The sequence below is a fragment of the Budorcas taxicolor genome, chromosome 24, assembly GCF_023091745.1.
Source record: "Budorcas taxicolor isolate Tak-1 chromosome 24, Takin1.1, whole genome shotgun sequence".
In the NCBI taxonomy this organism is placed as follows: domain Eukaryota; kingdom Metazoa; phylum Chordata; class Mammalia; order Artiodactyla; family Bovidae; genus Budorcas; species Budorcas taxicolor.
In genome coordinates, this window is record NC_068933.1 from 2,661,440 (window position 1) to 2,688,400 (window position 26,961).

A 26,961-nucleotide genomic window follows, 5' to 3' on the forward strand; every position below is an offset into this window, starting at 1 on the left:
GTCTGTATATAAGGGTTTGTGTGAGTGTATGTGTCCTCTGAAAAGAAACATGCCAAAAAATGTGTTGCAGCAGCAAAAGCAACAAATAAACAAACAACAACAATAATAAAAAACCCACAAAGAAACTGAGGCAATAAAGCGTATGGGTAGAAACTGAGAGTAAAAAAGAAAAAAGTGATAACCAGAATAAATATTTATCCAAAGCCTATCTTGCCCTTTGTTTACTAAAGGAAGAGAGGGGAAGGGTGGAGCTTTCCAGACATTTCTGCAGATGTGATTTTATTTGATATTTTCAAAGACACTTCAAGGAAGAGAGTGTACAGAAATGTCTGAGTCTAAAGCCTACTATGTTTATTCAGGTGGTGATATCTGAGTTATGCTAACAAGGAATATAGCAGAAGACCGGTCTCTGCAACCTGTGGTTACTGGACCCCCTCTTGGTAAGCTTCCCTACATGCAGGTCTTTGCTCACAAAACAAGGCAAACATCCCCACAAAAGGATTTCCCTGCCCTGACCTGCCAACCAAGATGTCATAGACAACGCACTTGGCCCGGAAGCAAGGAAGCCATAGCCTGCGCCAGACCTGGGGGCCTCGTAGGGGAGTCAGAGCAGAAACTTCTGCATGCTCGGCACGCCTGCCCATTCTCCTGGAGGCATGTTGAGGAGCAGTCCAGATCCCCAAGTCAGAAACCTGAGAAGTGTTCTCATGAGCTCACCCCCAGCCCCCACCCTCGGTCACTGCATTTCTTTCTCACAGGCACCTTCCCCACTCACCAGTCAGCTCTGAACTGTGGGGAAAACTCCACCTGCCTGCACTCAACCCAATATCATAGAAATATTAATTTCCTTCTGCTTCTTCATTAAAAGCCCATGTGGTCTCTTACTTCTGACTTTAGTATTATGTTTTTGAAACTAACTCATGTTAAGCCATACAGCTGTAGGGCTTGTTTGCATTTCTAAATATTCTCCATGGATCAATGTATCCATTCTTTAGCGATAGCCACGGGGGTCATCTCACATTCTTGGCTTTTACAAAGTGTAGCTTTGATCATGTCCTTAGATGAACATCCTTATGCCAACCTGTAGATATTTTTCTAGGGAGGAGCTACTACTGGCTCTTAAGATATTTTCAGCTTTAGGACACACAACCAAATGCTTTTCCAAGGAGACTATGTCAACTTACCACCTTCACCAGCAATGCATTAGAGTTCCACTGGTCTCACATCTCTGTTGATGCAGGTAGCTGGTCTTTTTATTTTGTAAAGTTGTATGTCCTGGTGTCGGGTATAGTGGTATCTATTTGATATTCTGCCTTTTTCTCAATGGAACTCCTTAATCAGTCTTTAATAAGCATCCTTCAAATATCTTTACCCTTCTAAGTTTGCTTTTATCAGGCTCTTAAACATAGGTTTTAAAGAATAAAAGTACTAAAACTTAACATATATTTACTTTTTCCTTTGTTATTATTTTGTGTGTGTGTGTGTGTGAGCTTGCAAAGTCTTTACCGACCCAGGCTTATGCAGGTGGGCTGGTGGAAAGCGGAAGTTGTCTTTTCACAGATTTATGTTCCATCTTTTCCATTTAGCCTGTTGTCATCCCGCCTTGGTTGTGTCTGCGTTGTGGGGCAGGTTCAGACTTTCCCATGTGAGTGTCCTGTTGAGCCACATATTGAAAAGACCTCTGTGTCTTCCCTCATTAGGATGCCATTTCACTTTGTCAAAAGACCAACCAACATTGTCCCCGGGTCTGTATTTTCTGCCATCAGTCTCTTTCCTCGGGCCAGCACCACCCCATTTAAAGCCTGTGCCCGTGTAGTACAACCAGGAGTCAGGTGTGCTGTGGAAATGCGCCACCTGTGATTCGGTCTGTCTATGTGGAGACGTATGAGAAGGACTGAGAGGAGGCACACCTCGTGTTGGGGGGTCCACTCCACAGCTGGATCTGAGGGGAGGGTGAAAACGGACGCTTCTGGTTTGGAGAATACACACACACACACACACACACACACACGAGGGCAGAGCCCAGGATCTCCTAGGACGTGGGTTTCAGACCTCAGTGGTGAAAGGAAATGAGAGGATGATGTGAGGAGAGTCGATGGAGCATCTGAGGGCAATAAAAGAATGTGTTGCCTTGTGACACAAAAATATATGCGCACATACATCACACAACTATGTACATACATACACATGTACACACATACACACATACAAATTATGTAAGATCATGGCATCCAGTCCCATCACTTCATGGCAGATAGATGGGGAAAAAATGGAAACAGTGACAGACTTTATTTTGGGGGCCTCCAAAATCATTGCTGACAGTGATTGCAGCCACAAAATTAAAAGGTGCTTCCTCCTTGCGAGAAAAGCTGTGACAAACCTAGACAGCATATTAAAAAGCAAAGATATCACTTTGCCAACAAAGGTCCATCTAGTCAAAGCTATGGTTTTTTCATTAGTCATGTTTGGATGTGAGAGTTGGACCATAAAGAAGGCTCAGTGCCAAAGAACTGATGCTTTTGAATTGTGGTGCTGGAAAGACTCTTGAGAGTCCCTTGAACAGCAAGGGGATCAAACCAGTCAATCTAAAGGAAATCAATCCTGAATATCCATTGAAGGACTGATGCTGAAGCTGAAACTCCAATACTTTGGCCATCTGATGTGAAGAGTCCACTCATTGGAAAAGACCCTGATGCTGGGAAAGATTGAGAGCAGGAGAAGGGGATGACAGAGGATGAATGTTTGGATGGCATCACCAACTCAATGGGCATGAGTTTGGGAAAACTCTGGGAGGTAGTGAAGGACAGGGTAGACTGGCGTCCATGGGTTCACAGAGAGTCGGACACGACTGAGCAACTGAACAATATCAATATTGATTATACAAATATAAGACATAAATATAAAAGATTACATAAATCAATGCCTAATAATTTAACAGGAGATTATTTAGAAAAACTAGATGGCTTCTTTTGTGTTCTTATTTTTTAAAATTCCTTCCCACAGCATCAATACTTTGAGGGGTTAAAAAAGGGAAAGAGAAGAGAAACACAGGCTACAGGAGGAATGTGGGCACACATCACATGAGGGAGCTGCGTGCGTGAGTAAGCTATAGAGAACTGAGTACTTTACTTGATAGGGATGTTTTCCTTTCATGACATCAGACATCACGGAATAAGGCAAAGCTTGAGGAATGTGTGGACTGACAGTCTCCATATAGCTGAGCCAGGAGCCAGAGCAGAGACGCGAGGAGCAGATCGGAACAGGAGGGAGACGGGCATCGGTGGAGGTGCAGGGGAGCAGGGCCGGGTGCCCGCAGACGGCTTTTGCCAGGCGGGCTGTCACTGTGCCCGGGGCGGCCCTGCCACTCAGAGGCCAGCAAGTGACCATGAGCATCTCCCTGAGACTCACAGTGACAGGACGCAGGTACAGTCAGAAGGCAGCAAAGCAGCTTGCGGGCAGCTGGGCTGACATTCTCAGAGAAAGCAGTTTGTTCTTCCTAACAGAACTGTCTCGGGCTAGCATCCAGGGGGTTTCCCCAGGCACCTGCCAGCCCCCCAGCTGCCTGCAGTCATGGGCTACTGAGTCCTGCTGCTTCCACAGACGTGCTCGCCCAGTGTTTCCAGAAATAGACACCCCTTTCACACTGCACGTCTAAGGGCATATGTGATTTCACACTAAGTGATCCTCACAGCTACACGGGGTCAGGGGACACCGGTGGTGTGGTTGTTATTATCAGTATTTTACAGACCAGCCAGTGAGCTCAGGTCCCCCAGCCCAGGCAGGACCCCTGCCTGTGCACCTCTGGGCCTGTCATCCCCTCCACCAGTTGACGAGGGCACTTACTCTGTAAGTGACTAAAACAAGTGATAGCAACTACACCAGTGAGGACTCCAGGCACATCAGCGTATGACTAGCACCCAGGTAATGACAACTGTTTGGAGAAGGCAATGGCACCCCACCCCAGGATTGATAGAAAGTGCTCCATCTGCCAGTTCACCTCATATTCCTTCCTTTTTAAAAAACAGAAATACAGATTATCTTCTATCACCTTAAAAAAAAAAGCACACAACTCTTATGGAATAATTTTCTATTTCAAAAAAATTCAAGAGCAGATGTACAGATAGCCACTCTCAAGTCACATGGTCATTTGTATTAAGGGTTGACATGGTTGATGCAGTTTTGTATAAAAACGCCTAAATTACTATTTAGAAGTCCTCTTCTCAAATCACGGAGAAGGCGATGGCACCCCACTCCAGCACTCTTGCCTGGAAAATCCCATAGACGGAGGAGCCTGGTAGGCTGCAGTCCATGGGGTTGCGAGGAGTCGCATACGACTGAGCGACTTCACTTTCACTTTTCACTTTCATGCACTGGAGAAGGAAATGGCAACCCACTCCAGTGTTCTTGCCTAGAGAATCCCAGCCTGGTGGGCTGCCGTGTATGGGGCCGCACAGAGTCAGACACGACTGAAGTGACTTAGCAGCTTCTCAAATCATACCCACTGAAGGCACAGACAATAAAGTTTCTGCAAAGAAAGGATGCAATTTTTCCATCTTATGATTGTTGCAGAGACAACACCAAACTCGAGAGAGATTGACTTCATTTTACCATGAGCGGTTCTGATTTATGACCGAGTCGTCCCACCAGTGGCGAACCAGGCAGGCTGACAGTTGTTTTGTTTCAGATATTCAGACAGTGGCAGCGGTGCCACCATGAATAAAGCCCTCCAGCCTCCCCTCTCATGAATTACAGGTCCTGCTCATAAATCTGCGAAATTCTAATCGAGATGCAGGGGTGCAGGCGTCTTCTCTCTGTAACAGACTTCCCCTGTCACAGTCAATGTGCACAAGTGCTTTCTGCTACCAAGTTTAATTTAATTAGGTTTATAAAATTATGATCTGATGCCACTGGAGTAAAATGATTCAACCAGACTCATAACTACTTGCGGAGACTTCCTGCGGTGGCTCAGCGGTATAGAATCCACCTGCCAAGCAGGAGATGTAGGTTTGATCCCTGGGTCGGAAAGATCCCCTGAAGGAAATGGCAACCCACTCCAGTATTCTTGCCTGAGGAATTCCATGGACAGAGGAGCCCAGCAGGCTACAGTCCATGGGGTCTCAAAGAGTTGGACACGACTGAGCAACTACACGACAACAACATAACTACTTGTGTTCACAACCCAGCAGAGGTTTCAAGGCGCCACTCACAGTCTGTACTTGCTGGCTGAGGACAGGCCGAGCTAGACTTGGTTCTTTTGACTTAGAAGTGGAGACGCATGCTGCTTTGGCTTCGGTAAGTCAGGGGCATGAAGTGGGGATGCCCAGGTTACCACTCTGACTCGAGTGCATTTCATGCCATCTGACTTCAACACAGCCCTGTGAGGAAGCCCTTCCAGAAAAGCTGGGTTGAGAGCCTGGAATTCCTAAGGGCGATCATTCTTTTTAAATGAGTGCTTTAACCTTAGAGCTTAGTCAGATGACTGAGTGATTAGCTATGAGTCATTTAGAATAAGAGCAGGTGGATAGACAGAGTTTTGAAGTGGGCTTCTCAGGCGTTGCTCACAGGTTCACCTGAATTACTGGCTCTTGAGAGGCACAGACCACGGGGGAGCTGGCCCCTCTTCTCCGAGGTTGCTGCCTGAGCCTGGACTCTCAGGACTCAAGTTTTCAGTGACCCGGGATTGCCAGATTTCTGCCCATTCTTGCAGAGTTTCCAAAACCCTCATGAGATCGCATATTTTTTTCCTGCCCTTGGCTTTCTGTCATTTTGTTACTGTGATCAGACTTAACTAAAAAATATATATATGTTAGCAGAACATTTATATCACTAACTAGAACTGTGTCCAATAACCAATACTCTGCAGCCTAAATGCCACCCGTCAAATCTGATTTCAACAAGAAAATATTGAAGTAACCTCTTCCACCTAGTGACCCTAAGTGGCAAATATTTAGATTTTTTTTTCAATTCTGTAATCCAGGTTCCATAAAAAAAAAAAAGTCCATTTAAAAAATTACATATCATAGCTAATTTTATAATTACATGAAATGAGTCTAAAGCAACCCTTGGAAAGGATGAAAATTGAATGCTTTTCTTTTTTGCACCTCTCTCTCTCTGTTTTTTTTTTTTTTTGGCTGTGATGTACATACAGCCTGCAGGAGATTAGCTCCTGGACCAAGGATTAAACCTGGGGCCCCAGCAGTGAGAGCACTGAGTCTTAACTACTGGACGGCCAGGGAAGTCCCTGAAAGTAGTACCTCTAATCCAAGTGTCTGTAAAAAGAACATGTAAGAGGGGTTCCACAGTGACCCAGCCTTTCTGACTTAGGGGTGTTTTCTAAACTAAATTCACTGCAAGTCGCTTCAGGTCATCAAGTCTTCATTGGAACTGATGATACATGGTCTTCAGAGGGGTCTGAAAGAGGGGGCCCCATGCAGCTCCTATCTGAGAGGAGACCACTGTCCTGCACTGAGCAGTAGGCAGGTGTTTGACAAGAACAACAAATGAGGGAAAGAGAGCGAGCAAATTAAGTGGCATCAGACCACACTGCAGACGGTCCATTCATTCATTGATTCTAGAAATATTTATAAAGTTACAGACATGAACCAAAGCTACACCTGCCCTTGAGCAGTGTTAACGTGGAGAGGAATAACAAACACAGCCAGCGCTCAGGGGCCATAAAGGACCTGGGTGCCACAAACCCTGTATTTCCCATTCTTTAACCTCTGTGCAAACCTCACTTTCTCATATTTATCAGTGAGCCACAGGGAGCTGTTCATAGTTCACAATTCTAACTAAAATGCAAAAAGCTGGAGGAACCCTTATTCAATCTTTGGAAATGAAATAAAAGAGATGGAAACGTTATACAGAGTAGAACATAAATGGCCCTGAAAATAAAGGACTGAAAACACAACTGAAATGACAGAATCTGAGTCCTTTAAACAGCTTACTTCCCCCAAAGCATCACAATCCTAAAAGACCGTGAAAAGTTCGCACAACAGTGAGATGCAGGCTTAAGACAGTCTTTCCCCACAATGTGCAGCAGAGAGGTTTGTCACCCACTGGTGGTCCCCAGAAAGCAGCTTCTGCAGACTGACAGAGTCCTGCCCTGCAAGGAAGAGCCCATGCCCGCCCCACAGAGTGCTGCCTCCAGAGGGTGAGCGGCTGGACCCGGCCCTGCAGTCAGTGAGCCGCTCACCACGTCGTGTGGGCCAATGAGGTACTTGCGATGCACCAACACCTTGTCCAGGAGTGGGTGGGTGCCCCCCTCCCCACTTTGCCCTCCGTTTTCTGAGCCCACACCAGGCACATAGACGGGTCTCAGAGCCCCGAGGATGAGGCTGGGCCTTGGGAAGGGGCACTTGCCCCTAGGCCACCCGCCCACCTTGCCTGTTGCGGTGCAGAGAATGGACTGGTGGGCACAGCTAGCTGGGGAAGGAGAGAGAGGGATGAATTGAGAGGGCAGCGCTGACACGTGGACACCATCGTGCGCGAAGTAGATCGCTGGCGGGAGGCTGCCCTGGAGCACGGGGAGACCAGCGCGGTGCTCTGTGACGGCCTAGAGGCGTGGGAGAGGGGGTTTAAGTGTAATTATGACTGAATGGTGTTGGTGTTTGGCAGAGAGCAACACACCACTGTAAAGCAACTGTCCTCCAATTAAAAAAAAAATGGCCCTTTGATCTGGGCTGTCATTTCACAGCTGACCGCAGTCTTGGGAGACAGAGCTAAGGGCTCACAGCTTGCACATGGAGGCTTCACCACTCCTCCCCACAGAGCGTTAATACATAATTTTAGAAATCCATTTGTAGCTTGCATGATGAATTTGCTTTCAGATCAGGGGTGGCCTGGCCTTCCTCCCGCAGCTTTCCTAACATTTTAAATGATATCCCTTGTCAAGGCCCAGTGCAGGCAAGAAGGACCCTCTACAGCCACTGCACACACAGGACTCGGCGGTCCAGCACCACGGGGCTGGCAGCCAAGGGCCAAGCCTCAGGCCTGACTCTGGCTGGGGTTCCCTGCGGCCCTGGGTGGGCACTCACAAGCTGCCTGAGGACGGCAATAACAATGGTGACTTGAGTTTGTCACAGGGACTTGAAGATGGAATGCGGGTGAGTGCTCAGCAAGCACTCAGCACAGAGAGAAAGTCCAAAACGCAGGTGAATGGCTGGTCTCCTGACACTGCAGTTTAGCAATATGATCTACAATTAAATGACGCTCATCCAGTTGTTAAATGATGATAATAACTGGAACTCTACATGAAAACAGAAATAACTAGTAAAGAAACACAAGTATGATAAGGCCATGTTTTGAGGGGCTAAAGGGATAAATATATACCCTCAGCATTGGCTCAGGCAATAAAGAATCTGCCTGCAACGCAGGAGACCCATGTTTGATCCCTGGGTCGGGAAGATCCCCTCAAGAAGGGAATGGCAATCCACTTCAGTATTCTTGCCTAGAGAATCCCCATAAACAGAGGAGCCTGGAACAATCCACGTGGTCACAAAGTCAGACACGACTGAGCGATAAGCACAGCACAGCGCCACATGCACACATATATGTGTGTTATGTATGACTGTATGTATAAATCCTTTACAGATTAGTGAGTGCAGACATATGTACAAATAGATAATTTATGAGGAATCTTTGTTCCTCGACTGGGCTATTTACAGATGATATAAAGCTGTTTCGTGTGGCTTTAATTTACTCCTTCTTTCCTTAAATGTATATACCTTGGATTTAATCACTTAAACTCTTCATGGTGCCCAGGGTGGGGGAGGTCCTTAATAAATTATTAATGACAAAATGTCTCTTTAATAACTTTAATTGAAAGAGGAAAAAGTCCCCCACACATTGGGATTTTGTTTGATGTTGGCAGGTAATCTTAGTGGTTTTGTTTTTCTCCTGAAAGCAGAGGGCGAGGAGCACATTTGCTCAGCACTGTCAGACCAGCAGACCTGGGACACTCATCCCAGCCGCTCTGCCTAGTTCATAGCGGCATGAGCATCATTTATGTCGCCAATGGTCCAAATCCAGCTTCAGTAAATAATTAAAATGGAAAGAATGAACCTCAAACGTCTGCCCTGAGATTTGTACAACTGGGGGACGCATGCAAACTGAAACGCAGTTATTTATTATAATCTTCATTCTAGTAAACCCAAGGGCAACATGAACTCAGTTTATTTACCATTTACAGTTACTACTTGTCAAAGCTGAAGTGTTTCTTATCTCTTGAGGTTCCAGTACTGATCTACATATTATTCAGATGCTAAAGAAACTTATACAAACTGTGTCATATCAACATAGGAACTGGCCTTGGGGAAATACACATCTCAGAATTTAATAGTAACCAAACTTTCTGACAAAGAGGAAAAGTTTTATACTTACTCTGCTCAGTTTCTTCAATTTAAAAAATGTGGAAAAAATAAACCTTCCCCTCAAAAAATTAAATAGATTTTCCAGCCTTTGAATGCCAAGGAATTTTAACGAAGTCTAATAAACAAAGGGAACAATACTTGAAAGTTTGAGACTGTACTTAGAAAATTTAAGGCTGATTTCCCATTTAACTGTAAATATTATATTTATCTTCCTGTCCTACTGAACAAGTACCAGTCAGTGTCAAAAAAGGCTTTAAAATGCAAATTGGCTTTTTCCCATTTAACAATCATTTAACTAAACAAATAACTTTCTTAGGCTGGGGACCTCATGTGTATGTAAGAAACCGTTTTGTTATTTAATTTTTTCATTACAGCTTTAAAGCGGTTGCACATCTAGATGCGCATTTAAAACAAAAATCAAATATATTCATAAATGAAACCACTCTGTGTGCCGTAACATAATGCTTTATGTGAGCACAAAGCAGCTCTCTTAATTGATGCAACATGTACCTTTGAACTGCCAAAGACCACTCATTCGTGATTTTCACAGGCATAAATATACACTCATTCCTGATTTTTGAGGCATAAATACACATTGTCTTTGAAATCACTTGGTTACGCTACAATCCTCAAACATAACTTTACTCCCTCCTTACCATCAGCTATTTAATACTTTTTAGAATGAATTATATGTTAGATTAAAGTAGCACCTTTTCCTTCTGTTTATGCTCTTGGTTTTTATAACTTATGAGACTTAAAAATCATGAGATAAATCAATTCCAAGAGGCAGAACCACACGGAGTTTAGGAATAGGGTCTCCTGAAACCGAACCACAACTCGGCTACTTTGTCTGTGGGTTTGGTCAACATAACCACTTCTTCCTGGTTCATTTCTAGATGATGGGATAACTGCCTTCCTCAGAATTAAAAGGGCCAATTTGTGTAAAGCTTTGGGCATCTAGCCTTGATGGGATATCGGAGTCTAAGACTAGCCTTACATGAGCTATCATCCATATAGTGTTCCCCTCAATGCCTAAAAAGGCATCGGTCTCAAACATGAACTGGGGCAGGTTCCCAGGTGGTGGTGATAGTTTAGTCACTAAGTCATGTCCAGCTCTTTGTGACCCATGGACTGTAGCCCATCAGGCTCCTCTGTCCATGGGATTCTCCAGGCAAGAAAACTGGAGTGGGTTGCCATTTCCTTCTCCAGGGGGTCTTCCTGACCCAGGGATTGAACCTATGTCTCTGCTTGGTCAAGCTTGTTCGGGTTCCTAGGTAGCCTCTCCATAATATTTGCCTTTTGCAGAAGTGAGTGCAAAATAATCAAGTCAATGAATTTCATCCTAATTGCCAGGAGAACTCCCGGGAGGATTTAAGCACTGAAGTGTCATGTTGTGATTTGTATGTGCTTAAATGAGGAGCTGGTGGCTGTGTGGAAGGAGACTGCCGGTGGTGACTTGGTGTACGTGGGGCCTGAGCGGGCGGACGAGTGTACTGGGTGGAATGGGAGGAGGTAAGGGGACATGAGGCAGCAAATGTGGGATGGGAGGAGGATGGCTCGGAGGAGTGAACTGGGGATCCAGACTGTGGTTCTGAGCTCTCTTCTTGGCTGTGGGTAGCCAGGAACATCCTAGGACGCCTGATCTCTGGGCATATTTCACAACTGTGGGAACTCTCATATCTCCTCTCCTTACACTCACCCCTGCTTATCATGAGATCTATTTGATATTTAAACTGTCTCTTTACGGGCTCATGAGATGAAGGGCCTGCGCTCAGGCCACAGCACAATGCACTGGGTCCCCAGGCAGGCCTGGGGAGGTCACGACCCCTATGCTTCCGGAATGCCCAGAGCTTTGGTGCCAAACCAAACAGTCACCACACAGCTTTACTGGTGGCAGCAGGGGACCCCAACAGGATACTGTGACCACAACAAAATGCTTCCCCAGACATTTTCATGATGTGACCTATCAAATGTATGTGGTTGCAAATTGTGAACTTTGGATAATTCAGTAATTTACTTTGTATGAATTTAGCAAGAGGAGAAAACACTACCTTCTCCAGAGGACTGTTAGTATCACTATATGATGCAACATAGACAAGTATGTGGAGTTACCACTCAAAACACGGGTGTAGATCATCAGTCATCTCAGCAGACCTAGCTCAGTCCCCACGGGAGCACTGTCTCCTCCATAAAGATTGACCAGGCACTCACGTTACCTCCTCTACGTCTGTCTGTCTATCGTTTCTCCTGTAGAGCTTACATCATTCCTTCTGTCCAAAACCCCGTGAAGGGAGACAGGCCGAGGTCCTGGCAGAGCAGAGGTGAGCTAGGGCACCTCCAGGTCTCCTGTTAAGAGTGACTCTCAGGCTCCCCGTGCCCAGAGGGAGACCTCACCCACTTTCCCCATGGAATTCAGGAAATGTTGTCTGTTTCCCTCTCTCTGAGCCTCTTCTGTCTTTCTCCATCCTCAACCCAAGACTCAAAAAGCTATGTTGTGCTTCTTTCTCTCATAATTCTCACATAGTTAACACTCATGTTGAATATCTAGATGCTTATCTATTTATTGGCAGGAAGAGCAGAGTAAAAAAAATGGCTAAAATCTCAACATTCAGAAAACAAAGATCATAGCATCCGGTCCCATCACTTCATGTCAAATAGATGGTGAAAAAATGAAAACAGTGACTGACTTTATTTTCTTGGGCTCCAAAACCACTGCAGATGGTGACTGCAGCCATGAAATTAAAAGATGCTTGCTCCTTGGAAGAAAAACTTTGACAAACCTAGATAGTGTATTAAAAACTAGAGACATCACTTTGCTGACAAAGGTCCATATATGGCAATGGTTTTTCCATTAGTCGTGTACAGATGTGAGAGCCGAACCATAAAGGAGGCTGAGCACCAAAGAAATGATGCTTTGAACTGTAGTGCTGGAGAAGACTCTTGAGAGTCCTCTGGACTGCAAAAAGATCAAACTAGTCAATCCTACAGGAAATCAGTTCTGAATATTCACTGGAAGGATTAATGCTGAAGCTGAAACTCCAATACTTTGGCCACCTGAGGTTAAGAACTGACGTACTGGAAAAGACCCTTATGCTGGGAAAGATTGAAGGCAGGAGAAGGGGATGACAGAGGAATGAGATGGTTGGATGGCATCACCTACTAGATGGACCTGAGTTTGAGCAAACTCTGGAAGATGGTGAAGGACAGGGAAGCCTCGTGTTTTGCAGCCCATTGGGTTGCAAAGAGTCAGACACAATCGTGTGATTATAAACAACAATAAACCTCTTGCATTAGAATTCTTGAGATGAAGGTGTAGTTGTGCATTGTTTTACCCAATGAAGAGCCTTAACATAAACATGACTCATACAGATATTAAAAAAAAGAAAAAGTCTGTGTTTATACTGAAAGGCATTCTGGCCTACATATATTCAGGAAGAACCAAACTGGCATTATAGTGACAGACTGACTGTGCATCTTCACTTCTCTATCCTGAGAAAGAACAGGCACCCATGAGAGACACCTTTCAGTTAAGCTAAGGATAAAGCTTCCATGGTTAAAATAAATACCACAGAGACTGTGTGTCTGTGACCCCAATGCACTGCATTATCTTCAAGCAAAATGATTTCCCTATAGCTTTAAAGAGAACAGAGGTATCCACGTCTACCTGGACATTTTCACTAAAATCAAAATATGTACCTAGAGATATTTACAGTGCCAAATAGGATGGATTTTGTAGGAAACTGAATTTTTTTCTATTAAGTCAGTTTCCTAGTAAAAACAGAAATGGGGAGACAGCATGACATAGACACAGAGATCAACATAACAGAAGAGAGAGCCTGAGACCCTCACATACACAGAGCTGATTTTTGACAATTGATCAAAAGCCAGTACAAATGGGAAAAAAAAGATAGTTTTTCAACAAATGGTGCTGGAACAACTGGAGATCTACATGTAAAAATAAATGCTGGCATCCTCTAGAAAAACTCATTTGAAATGGATCAAACCCCCAAATGTAAAGCACACAACTCCTAGAAGATAACACAGGAGAAAATCTACGTGACCTTGATTTTGGGGACGATTTTTTCAGGCACAAGATAAAAGGCATGCTCCATGAAAGAAAGAACTGATCAGCTAAACTTGATTAAAATGAAAAACTCTGCAAAAGACACTGTCAAGAGAATGAGAAGACCGGTCATAGACCAGGAGAAGAAATTCGCAAAAGACACATCTGATAAAAGACTCTTACCCAAAATATACAAAGACCTCTTAAAACACAACAACAACAACAAAATGAATGTTCTGATTAAAAATGTGCAAAAGACCTAATTTGAAACTTCACCAAAGAAGGCAGACAGATGGCAAATAAACGTGTAAAAAGATGCTCCACATCATATGTCATCAGGGAGATGCAAATAAGAACAAGGAGGTACCAGCACACACCTACTGGAACTATCAAAACCCAGAGCACTGACAGCATCAGGTGCTGGTGAGGGTGTGGAGCAACAGGAAGTCTCCTTCATCGCCAGTGGAAATGCAAAACGGTACAGTCACCTTGGAGGACATTTGGTGGTTTCTTACAAAACTGAACATACTCTTATCATATGATCCAGAAATCATGCTCCCTTACATTTATTCAAAGGAGTTGAAAATTTATGTCCACACAAAGCCTTGCACACAGATGTATATAGCAGCTGTTTTCATAACTGCCAACACTTGTAAGCAACCAAGACACCCTTCGGTAGTTGAATGGATAAATACACTGTGGTCCATCCAGACAGTGGACTTTTATTTCACTAAAAAGAAATGAGCCATTGAGTCATGAAAAAACATGGAGGAATCTTAAAGGCATATTACTGAGTGAAAGAAGCCAGTCTGCAAAGGCTACTGAGTGATTCCAAACTCTACGATGTTCTGGAAATGGCAAGACTATGGAGATAGTAAAAAGGTCAGTGGTGGCCAGGCATTGAGGGATGAGGATTGTCTTAGTGGTGCCTTCCTAACTCTCTGAAAATGCAACGATTATTTGCAAAAAAAGAAAAACATAGGTTAAAATGACAGCAAGGAAAATGAAACATGTGGAAGGAAGTTGATTATTTTTGTAAACATTTATATGTCCACACCTAGAAAGTTCAAATAATTTTAACAAGACCAAAATACTCTACGTAAAAAAGTCAATAAATTAATTTTATAATTGAAGACTTTGATTTAATATCTTAAGAGCAAAAATACTACATGGCTTTCAATTTTTAGAAACTAGGTAGTTAGATTATTCCCAATTTGAAGCTAGTTTAACACAGCTTCAGTGAACAGCTTGGTACACACTGTGTGTGGGGGCATGCACAGGTGTGTGTGTGTGTGTGTGAACTTTTGTTCTCTTTGGCTTTGTGTTATGGAGTTGATTATTGTTTTTTAAGACTACAGTTTAACAATGAATCCAAACTTTTGATCCTTTTAAGAATATCATCATATACTCTTAATAGCTTTCCAGAAAACTCACCCTATTTCACAAATCAGTGATGCATTTATTGAGTATCAGTGTGTTACACAGAGCAGGTGACGTACAAATAGACCCAGGCACCACTTGACCCTCAGGGAACTCAGTGAGATAGCAGATGCAGAGCAAACCTGTGTTGAATTATGTTTTAATATTTTGTGTAGAGTGCTTGTTGTCTCAATAATTTCCTGACTGAATCTCTCCACACTGAACACAGCAGCAAGCCCAGGATCCTCTGTGTACATTTCATGGTCTAGGTGCTGATGGGCCCAATGTGATATCATATGACCCACCTTCTCGACTGCAGAGCTTATGTTGATGGTTAGAGCGGCTGATACGGAACAGACTGATATAACCACAAGGCAGAGACAGATGCTCATACGCTGAGGGAAAGGATCTTGCACTGTGGAGGCCAGAGTTCTCACCCATGTATCTGTTCCTCCTTAAATCTGTGAAGCCAGGCAGAGCATCGGACACTTACGTTTGCATGTGGGGGGCTTCCCCCTGTTGCTCCACAATCCATCCTCCTGACACACAGCTGTAGCTTGCTGACTAGCATCCAGCTTGAAGCCCTCATTACAATCATAGGTCACTTTACTGTCCAGTGTGAACTCATTCCCCGTAAATGAACCATTTCCTGGGGACTCTGGGATTCCACAGGACACAGCTGGAGAGAAAATAGAAAAAAAAAAAAAACCCAACAAGTTCAGGGTTATTCTGACAAGATGTGATGAAATTTTGTTCTTTTCTTTTTTTATGTCTCATCTTAAATGTATATAAAAACTGTTAAATATTAGCATTTCTCATGTGTGGCATAAACAGGCACATTTACAAAGTTGTATGGGTCTTAAGAGTTAATGAGAGACAATGAAAAACGGGTCAAAATACAGTGTCTTTAAAATTTATTATTCCAGAAGGTATGTCTGATGGCTCTCAGCTTCATCACATGGACATTATCAGACAGTCATGGTGAAGAGAACAGTGTAATGTGCTATATTTTATTTAATATGGGAAAGACAGCATCGATTAATATCTTTACCATCACAAATTTATCACCATACTGACTCTTTGGGTTTGAGATTTCACTGGAATTAGAGTTAGGAATAGCTCACCTCAGGTCTTAACCTCCCACAGCTTAAGTCCCCTCACCCTACTCGCCAAAGATTCATTTTCCTTAAAGCACAGGAAATTTTGTTTGAAGACAAATATTACCTTAGCTAAGAGCATCAGTGCATCCATTGTTATAAAAGTATGAGTTTAGCAACTATCAGTCAAAAAGCAGGGGCTGCAGAACTAAGGAATTAAGGGAGATACTCAGAACAGAAGGCTCAGTCCTATGGGGATGGACATACAAGCCAGTTTAAAAAAAATAGTTAATTTATTTCAATTGGAGGATAATTACTTCACAATATTGTGATGATTTTTTCTATATATCAACATGTATCAACCATAGGTATACATGTGTGCCCCCCATTCTGAACTCCCCTCCCACCACCCTAGCCTGAAAGATTGGGCAAGAAAGTGGTACCAAAGAAGAAGGAATTTTTAACAACTAGTAAGATGAACAGAGAAGTTATTATAAACACTTCCTTCTTAAATTTACTAGCTCTGACCCAGACTTATTTACCGTGAGATGAAACAAACAAGAACAACTCTGAAGTTAAGTAAGTTACAGTGAGGAACCCAGGGTTTTCCCAGGTATTGCTAGTGATAAAGAATCTGCCTGCCAATGCAAGAGAGGCAAGAGATGTCGGTTTGATCCCTTGGTTGGGAAGATCCCATGGAGGAGGAAATGGCAACCCACTCCAGCAGTCTTACCTGGAAAATCACATGGACAGAGGAGCCTGATGGGCTACACTTAATGGGTCCAAAGAGTCGAACACAACTGAGTGAGTGAGCACAGGGAACCCATACTAATGGAAGGTGATAAGACAGGAATCCCCCCAAATACACACACAGCTCGGGAGCACTTGTCAAAGGAAATCTTTGCAATCACTAATTTAAGGATCTTCTCTTATTCAATCAACATCGAAGATGTTATGGTTTTGAAGCATCATGGATTTTAAATTTAGATCATTTAAAATATTTCCCACATAGCTTCCAATGAGAATGCACACCTAGCAAGATAAAGCAGGAAGGACTGGTTGAAAAAGTGTATATAAACATATAATTTTATGGGTAAGGAAGAGGGTCAGAAAGAATTATTCACCTGGATTAGCACAGTGACTTTGTTTAAAACCTGGGGCTGGAGAACAGACCTGATTCCCAAGTGAGATCTCCTTCTGCTCTATAGGCACCCAGGTCACCTGTGGCTAAGTCTGAGTTTTTTGGTTGCTGTCTTTGTTTTTCTTTTCTGTATCAAAATCTTCAGTAAATGGAATAGGGAGTTATCAGAAGAGTTAAATAAAAAGTAGTGCTGATAAGAATCAAAGTTCTAGAAAAATTAAAACTCTAAAGTTTCTCTTATGCTTAAATTTATGATCAGCTATTTCAACAATCTGAAAAATATATATATATGTGTATGTGTATGAGTGTATATGTACATATGTGTGTGTGTGTGTATATATATATACATATATGTGAGTGTATATGTATATATGTTCATGAGGGTATACGTACATGTGTGTGTGTGTGTGTGTGTGTGTGTGTGTGTGTGTGTATGAGTTCAGTTCAGTTCAGTCGCTCAGTCATGTCCGACTCTTTGCAATCCCATGGACCACAGCACCCCAGGCTTCTCTGTCCATCACCAATTCCCAGAGCTTGCTCAAACTCATGTCCATTGAGTCAGTGATGCCATCCAACCACTTCATCCCCTTTCATCCCCTTCTCCTGCCTTTAATATTTCATAGCATCAGGGTCATTTCCAATGATTCAGTTCTTCGCATCAGATGGCCAAAGTATTGGGAGTCTCAGCTTCAGCATCAGTCCTCCCAGTGAATATTCAGTACTGATCTCCTTTAGGATGGACTGGTTGGATCTCCTTGCAGTCCAAGGGACTCTCAAGAGTCTTTTCCAACACCACAGTTCAAATATATCAACTCTTTGGTGCTCAGCTTTCTTTATAGTCCAACTCTCACAACCATACAGGACTATGGGAAAAACCATGCCTTTGGCTAGATGGACCTTTGTTGGCAAAGTAATGACTCTGCTTTTCAATAGGCTGTCTAGGTTGATCGTAGGTTTTCTTCCAAGGAGCAAGCGCCTTTTAATTGCGTGGCTGCAGTCACCATCTGCAGTGATTTTGGAGCACCCCCAAATAAAGTCTGTCACTGTTTCCACTGTATCCCCATCTATTTGCCACAAAATGATGGGCCCAGATGCCATGATCTTAGTTTTCTTAATGTTGAATTTTAAACCAACTTTTTCACTCTCCTCTTTCACTTTCATCAAGAGACTCTTTAGTTTCTCTACACTTCTGCCACAAGGGTGGTGTCATCTGTATATCTGAGGTTATTGATATTCCTCCCAGAAATCTTGATTCCAGCTTGTGCTTCATCCAGCATGGTGTTTTGCATGGTTTGCATGATTTTTCCTGATTTGGAACCGGTCTGTTGCTCCATGTCCAGTTCTAAGTGTTGCTTCTTGACCTGCATACAGATTTCTCAGGAGACAGGTCACATGGTCTGATATTCCCATATCTTGAAGGATCTTCCAGTTTGTTGTGGTCCACACAGTCAAAGGATTTAGCATAGTCAAATAAAGCAGAAGTAGGTGTTTTTCTGGAACTCTTGCTTTTTCTATGATCCTACAGATGTTGCCAATTTGATCTCTGGTTTCTCTGCCTTTTCTAAATCCAGCTTGAACATCCTAAAGTTCACAGTTCATGTACTGTAGAAGTCTGACTTGGAGAATTTTGTGCATTACTTTGCTAGTGTGTGAGATGAGTGGAATAGTGTGGTAGTTTGAACATTCTTTGGTATTACTTTTCTTTAGGATTAGAATGAAATCTGACATTTTCCAGTCCTGTGGCCACTGGTGAGTGTTTTAAATTTGCTTGCATATTCAATGCAGCACTTTCACAGCACTATCTTTTAGGATTTGAGCTAACTCAACTGGAATTCCATCACCTCCACTAGCTTTGTTTGTAGTGACAAGGCCCACTTGACTTCACATTCCAGGATGTCTGGCTCTGGGTGAGTGATTACACCATCGTGATTATCTGGTTGAAGATCTTTTTTGTATAGTTCTGCATATTCTTGCCACCTCTTATTAATATTTTCTGCTTCTCTTAAGTCCATACAATTTCTGTCCTTTATTGTGCCCATCTTTGCATGAAATGTTCCCTTGGTATCTTTAGTTTTCATTTTTTTTCACATTTGATTATTTTGATTTTCTTATTATTTTTTTAAATTTATTTATTTATTTTACTTTACAACGTTGTATTGGTTCTGCCACACATCAACATGAATCTGCCACGGGCGTACACGTGTTCCCTATCCTAAACCCCCCTCCCACCTTCCTCCCCGTACCATCCCTCTGGGTTGTCCCAGTGCTCCAGCCCCAATCATCCTGTATCAAACCTGGACTGGCAATTCATTTCTTATATGATATTTTACATGTTTCAGTGCCATTCAGTGGGATTGCTGGGTCATAAGGCAGTTCTGTTTCCAGTTTTTTAAGGAATCTCCACACTGTTCGCCATAGTGGCTGTACTAGTTTGCATCCCCACCAACAGTGTAAGAGGGTTCCCTTTTCTCCACACCGTCTCCAGCATTTATTGCTTGTAGACTTTTGGATTGCAGCCTTTCTAACTGGCATGAAATGGTACCTCATTGTGGTTTTGATTTGCATTTCTCTGATAATGAGTGATGTTGAGAATCTTTTCATGTGTCTGTTAGCCATCTGTATGTCTTCTTTGGAGAAATGTCTGTTTAGTTCTTTGGCCCATTTTTTGATTGGGTCATTTATTTTTCTGGAATTGAGCTGCAGGAGTTGCTTGTATATTTTTGAGATTAGTTGTTTGTCAGTTGCTTCATTTGCTATTATTTTCTCCCATTCTGAAGGCTATCTTTTCACCTTGCTTATATTTTCCTTTGTTGTGCAGAAGCTTTTAATTTTAATTAGGTCCAGTCTGTTTACTTTTGTTTTTATTTCCAATATTCTGGGGGGTGAGTCATAGAGTATCCTGCTGTGATTTATGTCGGAGAGTGTTTTGCCTATGTTCTCCTCTAGGAGTTTTATAGTTTCTGGTCTTACGTTGAGATCTTTAATCCATTTTGAGTTTATTTTTGTGTATGGTGTTAGAAAGTGTTCTAGTGATCAAAGGTCAATCCAAGAAGAAGACATAACAATTATAAATATATATGCACCCAACATAGGAGCACCACAATATGAAAGACAAATGCTAACAAGTATGAAAGGGGAAATTAACAATAACACAATAATAGTAGGAGACTTTAATACCCCACTCACACCTATGGATAGATCAACTAAACAGAAAATTAACAAGGAAACACAAACTTTAAATGATAAATAGACCAGTTAGACCTAATTGATATCTATAGGACATTTCACCACAAAACAATGAATTTAACCTTTTTCTCAAGCGCACATGGAACCTTCTCCAGGATAGATGACATCCTGGGCCATAAGTCTAGCCTTGGTAAATTCAAAACAATTGAAATAATTCCAAGCATCTTTTCTGACCACAATGCAGCAAGATTAGATCTCAATTACAGGAGAAAAACTATTAAAAATTGCAACATATGGAGGCTGAACAACACGCTGCTGATTAACCAACAAATCACAGAAGAAATAAAAAAATAAACCAAAATATGCATACAAATGAATGAAAATGAAAGCACAACAACCCAAAACCTGTGGGACACTATAAAAGCAGTGCTAAGGGGAAAGTTCATAGCAATACAGGCATACCTCAAGAAATAAGAAAAAAGTCAAATAAATACCCTAACTCTATACCTAAAGCAACTAGAAAAGGAACAAATGAAGAACCCCAGGGTTAGTAGAAGGAAAGAAATCTTAAAAATTAGGGCAGGAATAAATGCAAAAGAAACAAAAGAAACCATAGCAAAAATCAACGAAGCCAAAAGCTGGTTCTTTGAAAGGATAAATAAAATTGACAAACCATTAGCCAGACTCATCAAGAAACAAGGGGAGAAAAATCAAATCAATAAAATTAGAAATGAAAATGGAGAGATCACAACAGACAACACAGAAATACAAAGGATCATAAGAGACTACTATCAGCAATTATATGCCAATAAAATGGACAACGTGGAAGAAATGGACAAATTCTTAGAAAAGTACAACTTTCCCAAACTGAACCAGGAAGAAATAGAAAATCTTAACAGACCCATCACAAGCACGGAAATTGAAACTGTAATCAGAAATCTTCCAGCAAACAAAAGCCCAGGTCCAGACGGCTTCACAGCTGAATTCTACCAAAAATTTCGAGACGAGCTAACACCTATCCTACTCAAACTCTTCCAGAAAATTGCAGAGGAAGGTAAACTTCCAAACTCTTTCTATGAGGCCACCATCACCCTAATACCAAAACCTGACAAAGATGCAACAAGAAAAGAAAACTACAGGCCAATATCACTGATGAACACACATGCAAAAATCCTTAACAAAATTCTAGCAATCAGAACCCAACAATACATTAAAAAGATCATACACCATGACCAAGTGGGCTTTATCCCAGGGATGCAAGGATTCTTCAATATCCACAAATCAATCAATGCAATACACCACATTAACAAACTGAAAAATAAAAGCCATATGATTATCTCAATAGATGCAGAGAAAGCCTTTGACAAAATTCAACATCCATTTGTGATAAAAACTCTCCAAAAAGCAGGAATAGAAGGAACATACCTCAACATAATAAAAGCTATATATGACAAACCCACAGCAAACATTATCCTCAATGGTGAAAACTGAAAGCATTTCCCCTAAAATCAGGAACCAGAAAAGGGTGCCCACTTTCACCACTACTATTCAACATAGTTCTGGAAGTTTTGGCCACAGCAATCAGAGCAGAAAAAGAAATAAAAGGAATCCAGATTGGAAAAGAAGAAGTAAAACTCTCACTGTTTGCAGATGACATGATCCTCTACATAGAAAACCTAAAGACTCCACCAGAAAATTACTAGAGTTAATCAATGAATATAGTAAAGTTGCAGGATATAAAATCAACACACAGAAATCCCTTGCATTTCTATACTCTAATAATGGGAAAATAGAAAGAGAAATTAAGGAAATAATTCCACTCACCATTGCAACGAAAAGAATAAAATACTTAGGAATATATCTACCTGAAGGAACTAAAGACCTATATATAGAAAACTATAAAACACTGATGAAAGAAATCAAAGAGGACACTAATAGATGGAGAAATATCTTCAGTTTTCTTGAACAGATCTCTAGTCTTTCCCATTCTGTTGTTTTCCTCAATTTATTTGCATTGATCGCTAAGCTAAGCTAAGCTAAGCTAAGTCACTTCAGTCGTGTCCGACTCTGTGCGACCCCATAGGTGGCAGCCCACCAGGCTCCCCCGTCCCTGGGATTCTCCAGGCAAGAACACTGGAGTGGGTTGCCATTTCCTTCTCCAGCACTGATCGCTGAGGAAGCCTTTCTTATCTCTCCTTGCTATTCTCTGGAACTCTGCAGTCAAGTGGGTATATCTTCCTTTTTACCTTTGCCTTTTGTTTCTCTCCTTTTCCCAGCTCTTTGTAAGCCCTCTTCAGACAACCATTTTGCCTTTTTGCATTTCTTTTCCTTGGGGATGGTCTAGATCACTGCCTTCTGTACAATGTCTCGAACCTCCATCCACAGTTCTTCAGGCACTTTATCAGATCTAATCCCTTGAATCTATCTCTTACTTCCACTGTATAATTGTAAGTTCATACCTGAATGGTCTAGTGGTTTTCCCTACTTTCTTCAATTTAAGTCTGAATTTTGTAATTAGGAGTTCATGATCTGAGCCACAGTTGGCTCACTTTCTTGTTTTTGCTAACTGTATAGAGCTTCTCTATCTTTGGCTGGAAAGAATACAATCAATCTGATTTTGGTATTGACCCTCTGGCGATGTCCATGTGTAAAGTTATTTCTTGAGTTGTTGGAAGAGGGTGTTTGCTATGACCAGTGCATTCTCTTAGCAAAACTCTGTTAGTTTTTGCCCTTCTTCATTTTGTACTTCAAGGCCAAATTTGTCTGTTACTTTAGGTATCTCTTGACTTCCTATTTTGCATTCCATTCCCCTGTAATGAAAAGAACATCTTTTTTTCGGTGTTTCTAGAAGGTCTTTTAGGTCTTCATAGAACCGTTCAACTTCAGCTTCTTCAGCATTACTGATTGGGGCATGGACTCAGATTATTGTGATGTTGAATGGTTTGCCCTGGAAATGAACAGAGATCATTCTGTCTGTTTTGAGATTGCACCCAAGAACTGCATTTTGGAATAAGACCCAGTTTCCCCCACAGTCAGTCTCTCCCATCGGGAAGCTTCCATAAGCTTCTTATCCTTATCCCTCAGAGGGGAGACAGAATGAAAACTACAATCACAGAAAACTAATTAAACTAATCACATGGATTATAGCCTTGTCTAACTCAATGAAACTATGAGCCATGCCGTGTAGGGCCACCCAAGACAGATGGATCAAGGTGGAGAGTTCTAACAAAATGTGGTCCACTGGAGAAGGGAATGGCAAGCCACTTCAGTATTCTTGCCTTGAGAGCCCCATGAACAGTATGAAAAGGACGAAAAGATATTTAACTCCCCAAAAAGATTAACTCCCTCGGTTGGTAGGTGCCCAATATGCTACTGGAGAAGAGTGGAGAAATAACTCCAGAAAGAATGAAGACACAGAGCCAAACAAAAACAACACCCAGTTGTGGATGTGATTGGTGACGGAAGTAAAGTACAGTGCTGTAAAGAACAATGCTGTTAAGAACAGGTTCCTGCACAGGAACCTGAAATGTTAGGTCCATGACTCAAGGTAAATTGGAAGTGGTCAAAGAGGAGGTGGCAAGAGTGAACATCGACATTTTAGGAATCAATGAACTAAAATGGACTGGAATGGGCAAATCTAACTCAGATGACCATTATATACACTACTGTGGACAAGAATCCCTTAGAAGAAATGGAGTAGCCCTCATAGTGTGTATTAGTATATATGTGTACATATGTGTGTGTATGAGTGCATATATGTGTATATATATATATATGTATGTATGTGTGTATACATGTATATGAGTGTGTGTATTTCTGTGTGTGTGAGTGTACATGTATATATATATGTGTGTGTTTGTGCTAGGTCACTTCAGTCATGTCTTCTCTGTGACACTGTGGACTGTAGCCCACCAGGCTCTTCTGTCCATGAGATTCAAAAATACTGAAGTGGGTTGCCATTTCCTCCTCCACGGCATCTTCCCAACTCAGGGACTGAACTCACAGCTCTTACATCTCCTGCACTGGCAGGCAGGTTCTTTACCACTAGTGCCCCCTGAGAAGCCCTGTATATGAGTGCATATGTGTGTCTATGAGTGCATATGTGTATATATATGTGTGTGTATATATATACGAGGCATAATAAAAATTTGCAGGTGGAAAACAAAAAAAAAACATAGACATATGGACATCATTTTGAACAAAGTATTGAAAATAATGAAATTATAACCTTGGTTTTCTGAAGCCATTCCTTTGTCGAGGCAATGTATCAGTGGGAAGGCTGCTAAGTATTTTGCACAATATTCAGCTTAATTTACTAAACGCAGTAAATGCCCTTTATGATCCTGCTCTCAGAGTATTGCTAATATCTTATTTTCTTGCCATTTTCTCTGAGATTTCACTCCAGCAATCATTTGTTCATTCTCACAAACCTTAATTTCTCTGCCACTTGCTGAAGTGTGCCCAGTGGCTCACTTCCCTACAGTTCTCATTTGGGGAGGATACTGATTGGAATGGCATTTCTCTGGCAGGTTAAATGGGGAAGAAGACATTCCACAAGCATGTTTGAAGCCCTAACTTGAAAGGATTCAGACCCAAGAGGGCAAAGCAGTAAAGCTTTGTAACTACTTCTGTTAAATCTGGAAGCTTATGGCACAAGTGAACCCTGATTTCCAGGACTTAACAAGACCCACTTCATGTTGTCTGATAAACAAATGGGAATCTTTTTTTTGGCCTTGTGCTGTAGGTTTTAGACCCCAGGGTGTCCTAACATCAGGCTATTTGGCAGAGCTTAAAGCACAGGTTTGCATTCTACTGAAAATGAAATTCTTACACTTCTGATTCAATGAAGAATAGATGGAACAATAATCATAGCCTTATAAATTTATGCTTATGAGATGAAGGCAGTTTTCTGCTAAAATCTAGTATGCATCCATCTATTCATTCTGGAAATTTTGCATGATAATAACATGACAGATATTCCTTAGATCACTTTTTAAACATCGATTAGCTAAATGTATGCAACTCACAAAATCTGGAGAACTTTCTTACTTTTGGTCTAACTGAAGGGAATAAAATTCCTTGTGCTTTATATTTGTTTTTTGTTTTATTGTACTACTATAGCATTATACTGCCTGGCAACTCAGACCAACAATCTCATACTCATATCATAAAATTTATCTTCTGTCTGAGAGCAGAGGTTTTAAAGTCAGACGTCTGAATCAGCTCCAGCCTCTGGCATTCAGCAGCTCCCTGACCTGAGTTACCCAGTAACTTGTCCCATTGCTCTCAGGTTAATAATGCTCACCCCAAAGGTAACTGTGATGACAGTATGAAATAATGTGCACAAAACCATTAACGCTGTATTGACACCACGTAGGCTCTCAGTAAATGACAGTATATTACTGTTACATGCATGTGTCTTTAAACACACACATAATTTATTCTTATTTATTTGTAAATAAAGATATGAATTGCAAGGAACAACTCCTTTAAGTCTCTTTGTTAAAGAGAGCAAAGAGGAAATCAGAAGGAAGCCAATTTACTTCTGTTATATATCTCATGAGCGAGCTGACATTTTGGTTTCAAATAAATAGAAGTGATACTTCAGTTTCTGGTGGTGCAGGCTCTTTTAACAGCACAAGATTCATTTGGCTTTATTTTCTTTTCATATTTAAAGGCGTACAAAGAGCAATTTTTGTTGTCTCTGCAAGTTTCAAGCACTTATTGGACTGTTTCCTACTTCTTTCAAACGCTTGTGCTCTGTAACTTACACCGGCTCCTTTCTGGAGCTACTCAAGCTTCAACACCTCACCATTTTCTTTGTTTTTATTTTTATTTCTCTTCTTTTTTCTTTGTTTCCCCTTAAAAAGCTCAGTGATTGCTGGACTTGGACTATTGCCTTAGACTTGGGATTCTCATATCTTGATTCCCACTCCATTCTATTAATGCCCAGAGGAGCTCTACCCACATCCAAGGTCATCACTGACCCTCGCAGAGCTGCTAGACAAACTCCAGGCCTCAGTAAACTGCTCTCCTGGTAAGGGGGAAAGTCGAGTGAGATCCTCTGATTCACCCATTTCCTCCTGCTGCTCTCATTTGGTTGACAAGCAATCACTGTCTATTTAAAAATTTTCTTCATACTGGTGGCCTTCTCATTGCCCATCACCAATATCCTAGTTCACTTCAGTTCAGTTCAGTCGCTAAGTCATGTCCGACTCTTTGCGACCCCATGAATCGCAGCACACCAGGCCTCCCTGTCCATCACCAACTCCTGGAGTTCACTGAGACTCATGTCCACCAAGTCAGTGATGCCATCCAGCCATCTCATTCTCTGTCATCCCCTTCTCCTCCTGCCCCCAATCCCTCCCAGCATCAGAGTCTTTTCCAATGAGTCAACTCTTCCCATGTGGTGGCCAAAGTATTGGAGTTTCAGCTTTAGCATCATTCCCTCCAAAGAAATCCCAGGGCTGATCTCCTTCAGAATGGACTGGTTGGATCTCCTTGCAGTCCAAGACTGCAGTCCAAGACTCTTGAGAGTCTTCTCCAACACCACAGTTCAAAAGCATCAATTCTTCGAAGCTCAGCCTTCTTCACAGTCCAACTCTCACATCCATATATGACCACAGGAAAAACCATAGCCTTGACTAGATGGACCTTAGTCAGCAAAGTAATGTCTCTGCTTTT

The 26,961-nt window shown here is 42.0% G+C and overlaps 1 protein-coding gene across 1 annotated transcript in view; it reads right to left on the reverse strand.

Moving 5' to 3' along the window:
• The window catches only part of CSMD1 (CUB and Sushi multiple domains 1), a 1,658,099-nt gene that overhangs the window by 79,925 nt on the left and 1,551,213 nt on the right, over positions 1–26,961 (reverse strand). The window contains exon 50 of the mRNA XM_052661250.1: positions 15,347–15,532. Coding sequence (XP_052517210.1) covers positions 15,347–15,532 — 186 coding nt within the window. The remainder of the gene's footprint in view (positions 1–15,346; positions 15,533–26,961) is intronic.